This window comes from Gracilinanus agilis, unplaced genomic scaffold (assembly GCF_016433145.1).
Source record: "Gracilinanus agilis isolate LMUSP501 unplaced genomic scaffold, AgileGrace unplaced_scaffold1155, whole genome shotgun sequence".
NCBI lineage: Eukaryota > Metazoa > Chordata > Mammalia > Didelphimorphia > Didelphidae > Gracilinanus > Gracilinanus agilis.
Genome location: NW_025341976.1, coordinates 1 through 3,861, shown reverse-complemented (window position 1 = coordinate 3,861; position 3,861 = coordinate 1). Strand labels below are relative to the sequence as shown.

General features: G+C 59.7%; 1 protein-coding gene across 1 annotated transcript; it reads left to right on the top strand.

Moving 5' to 3' along the window:
• Positions 1-755: 755 nt before the first annotated feature.
• LOC123253956 (RIB43A-like with coiled-coils protein 1) lies at positions 756-3,854 on the top strand. The gene is made up of 5 exons (XM_044683036.1): positions 756-893; positions 1,176-1,257; positions 1,343-1,687; positions 3,182-3,300; positions 3,459-3,854. The coding sequence occupies exons 1-5, from the start codon at positions 777-779 to the stop codon at positions 3,852-3,854; spliced, it is 1,059 nt and encodes a 352-aa protein (XP_044538971.1). The 5' UTR covers positions 756-776.
• Positions 3,855-3,861: the final 7 nt, after the last annotated feature.

The following is a 3,861-nucleotide window of genomic DNA, read 5'->3' as shown; positions in this document are numbered from 1 at the left end:
AGGGGTGTGTGTGGTTTGCAGGACTGAGGCCAGGAGGTCACTGTTGGCTCAGCTTCTGGCCAGGTCCCTTTCCCTCCCAACTCTCCACACGAACCACGGTGCCACTTTCAAGCAGATGGTGGCACCCCAGCTTTAGAGTTGAAAGGAGCCTCAGAGGGAGGGGCATCAGTCCAGCTCATTAGACACCCAAACCCCGATAAACCCAACCCTACCTTGCCAATACAGCCCGCCTTATCATTATTGTCGTCTAACCCTAAATTCGTTTTTGGTTCACTCGATGGCTCTCCACAGCTGCTAAGTTCAGTGGCCTTTGGTTCCGCGGCCCGTGCTGGGCACCCCGTGGCCTAGGCTCATCCCTTCTCCTTCTCCAAGTTCCCCTCAAGGTTCTACCTCCCCACCCACGGCCCACTGCTCATTCTCAGCCTCCCAGGCTCCCTTTCTCTCAGTTTGGGGCTTAGGCCAGCGCCAGGCACTGCCAAACACAGGCAGCCAATCAACTCTGGCGAGATCCCTTGAGGTGCCAGGCTAGACTCGCTGCCAAGGAGAAGGGAAAGGGGAAAGCAGTGCTTGCCCAGCGGGAGGGCCCAGTCTACCAGGGAGCACCACTAAGGCTGATCAGGTGGCCAGCGTCCCGGAGGACTCTCCTACTCCAAATGACTAGATCTCAAAGGCCTCTTCCAGCCGGGATGCTTCCCCAGCTTGAGGACGTGCTCCTGGGGTAACAGAAGAGTCCCCCTCCCTTATCTGCTATTTAGGTCTTGTAGCCTCAACTCAGGATGTATAAGGTGGACATCCAACCCGAGCAGAAGGAGGCCGTGGCCATCGAAGCCCGAAGGAACCGGGAGAAACAGAGGCAGAGCCGAATCTTTAACGTTCGGAACCGAGTCATCGGGGTGAGTGATTAAGCCTCCCTAAGATGGCAGAACTGAACTCATCTCTCCCTGAGGGACGAGGACCAGGGCCCGGAAAGGACGAGACGGAAACCGGCTCAGAGAGTGTGAGACTCTGTGCTGATATGGGCAGCCGGTAGAAGAGCTCAGGCTAGGACCTGGGCCTCCCATTCTTCCACTCTTTCCCCATCTGCCCCCTAGTGGCGGGTGGAGGGTGGGAGAGGGCCCGTCCAAATCCTGGCGAGCTGTGTCCCAAGGCCCCCACCATCCAATACTCCGTGGCAGGTGGACACGGAAGGCCTCAAGAGCCAGGTGCAGGAACGGAGGCAGCGAGAAAATGCCGAACAGGCTCGGGAGGCAGCCCTTGGTAAGAGTCCTGGAGGTGCACAGGGAGGGTCTGCCCTGAGGGCCCCGAGACCTTGGACCACAGGCAGCCCTTTCCTGCCTTCCAGATGCCAGCCGGGTTCAGTGTGACCTGGTGGCCCAGATGCTGGAGAAGGAGGAGTCCCAGCGTGCCCGGCAGGTAGCCAAGCAAGTACAGGCCTTTCGTGAGAGGGAGCAGCAGCCCCAAGACTCCCGAGATTTCGACCTGTATTATTCGGCAAGACCACAGAAGGAGAATCCGGTCCGAGCGGGCGACCCGGATGCCCGTTGCGGACCCTCCAGCATGCAGTACTTTGCTGGGGAAGACTTGGGCCATCCCAGCCACCAGCGCCTACAGCGGGAACAGAACCGTCGCGAATTGAACCGTCAGCGGGAGGAGCAGCGCCAAGCAAAGAGGGACGAGAGGTACTCTGGTGAGTCGTCCACAGCAGGGTGGTGCGTTTCCCATAGGCAGGTAGTGTGCAGGCAGCAACGTGGCCATCCACTCACTGACCCTCTGGAGGTTTAGAATGACAGTCAGCGAACTGGGCCCGTGAGCCAACCGGGTAACTTGCCCGAGGTCCCGCGGCTGCAGGCTGTCAGAATCGGGACCCTCCGGGTTTCCGTTCAGGCCCTGGCCACAAGCTACTTTACACTTCTTTGGGCTTCTGCTTCCCGAGCCAGCCTGGGGTTCAACTGAGTCCACGTGGTGGCTAACGGGCCCACTCAGTGCTGGGCCTGGAATCAATCGGGAGGCCCTTTGTTCAACTGCAGCATCAGACATTTCCTGCTGTGGGACCCTGGGCAAGTCACTTTGCTGGACTGCCTCAGTTTCCCCAACCGTAAAGGCAGCCATCTCCTTCCCTCCCTCCCTCCTTCCCCATGAGGGCTATCTGAACTAATAAGTGACTCATTTGTTTCCTTTGTGAATACATACTCAGTGTCCTGAGCTCCAGTTCTAAATCACCAGCTCCTGTCTTGAACCCTAACCTTAAGACAGACGTGATCGCCACCTCCTGATTTTCCCTTTCCCGTTGAAGCCGTCCCCCGGGCTCTAGACTTTAGGGGCCTCCTCGAATCTTCCCTCAGCCCCACACTCGCTGATTGTCTCAGCGCCATCTACCAGCAAGGCTCACCCCAAGATGCACTATTGGAATGGCCTCCCGAGGGGCTTGTCAAATGGTTTTTCTTTTCAGTCACAAGAAGTCATCAGAGGGGGACGAAACTGAAAGCAACAAGATCCCTCAGAGGACTGAGTGGAAAATGACATGCCTAAAAAACGGGCCTGAGCCCGGCACTCCCCGCTGCTCCCTATCGCCCCCGGGGGAGGGTGCAGACTCCCCTTTCTCTCTGGCGCTCGAACCCGACTTCTTTCACATTCCTCGACTTCACTAAGCGCTCCTGGCTGAACCGGACTCCTGTGTGCGTCACCTTCGGGCTCAGTTGGCCCGCCTGTCGTTAGATGCCGTCCCCTACAGGCAGCGTAACCCCACTCCTGCCCCGACTCGTTAATACTCAAGTCATCAAACAAGAAGGGCCGGGAGGGCAGGAATGGGCAGTCGTTTCTGCCACTGGATCTCGAGCACTGTAGGGGCAACTAGGCAGGGGTTCAGATCCAGCCTCCACTACTTCCCAGCTGGTGACCGTGGGCCAGTCGCTTCGCCACTAAACCCTGGGCCCGGCTCCGCCAAGACTTTGATTTACTCGGCGAACCGAGTTCCCCTCGTCCCCCGCTTTGGCCTGGCTCCGTCTTCCCGCTCTACGCACGCCACGTGTCTTCAGCCAGCGACGGGGAGCTCGCTGCTCTCCAGGCTGCCTTTGGATGACTGTTAGGCCCCGACGGGGCTCTCGGTGGGCTGGGTGGTGCTGTTTCAGGTCTCCCAGCGACTGACCGAGTCCACCCTCCCTCCCTCCCTCCCTCCCTGTAGAGCTCTTGGCTGACAAGAAGCGGGTGGAGATGGATCTTCGAGCCATTCACCTCGAGGCCTTGGAGGCTGCCTGCCGAGAGGCCATGGATATGGCCATGGCCAATTACAACAGAGCTCAGGTGCTACAGTTCTTCCCCAGCCCCTCCCGCCAGGCCTGGACAGACTGGTTCCTCTTGCCCTCACGGGCCTCCCTGGGGCTGCGGGCTCCCTGGCGTGGGGGAGGGGTTGATGTCCCCGGGGGGCTCCCTCTCACTGCTGCTCCCCCCCCTCCCCCCAGGCCATAGAGGTGGAGAAGCAGCAGCGCTTGGCCCGCCAGAGGGAGCAGGATGACAACCTCACTGAAATCTACAATCACCTGACCAGTGACTTGCTGACTGAGAGCACTTCCGCTTCCTCGAGCACCCTGGCCTCACAGAAAGTCTCAGGGGGCTGGAAGGGCATGAGCCCCGAGCAAGTAGCTGCCATCCACAAGGAGCAGGCTGCCCAGCGCCTGGAGGCCCAACACCGGCGTCAGACTGAGCAGCGCCTGGAGGCCGAGTGGGCCTTCCAGGAGAAGCTGGTCGCTCAGGCTGTGTGCCAGCTGGACCGTGCCCAGAAGGTCAAAACGCAGAAGCTACGGCAGGGCCTAGACGCCTACAACAAGCAGCTAGCCCAAGAGCAGCAGGCACAGTGAGTAGGGG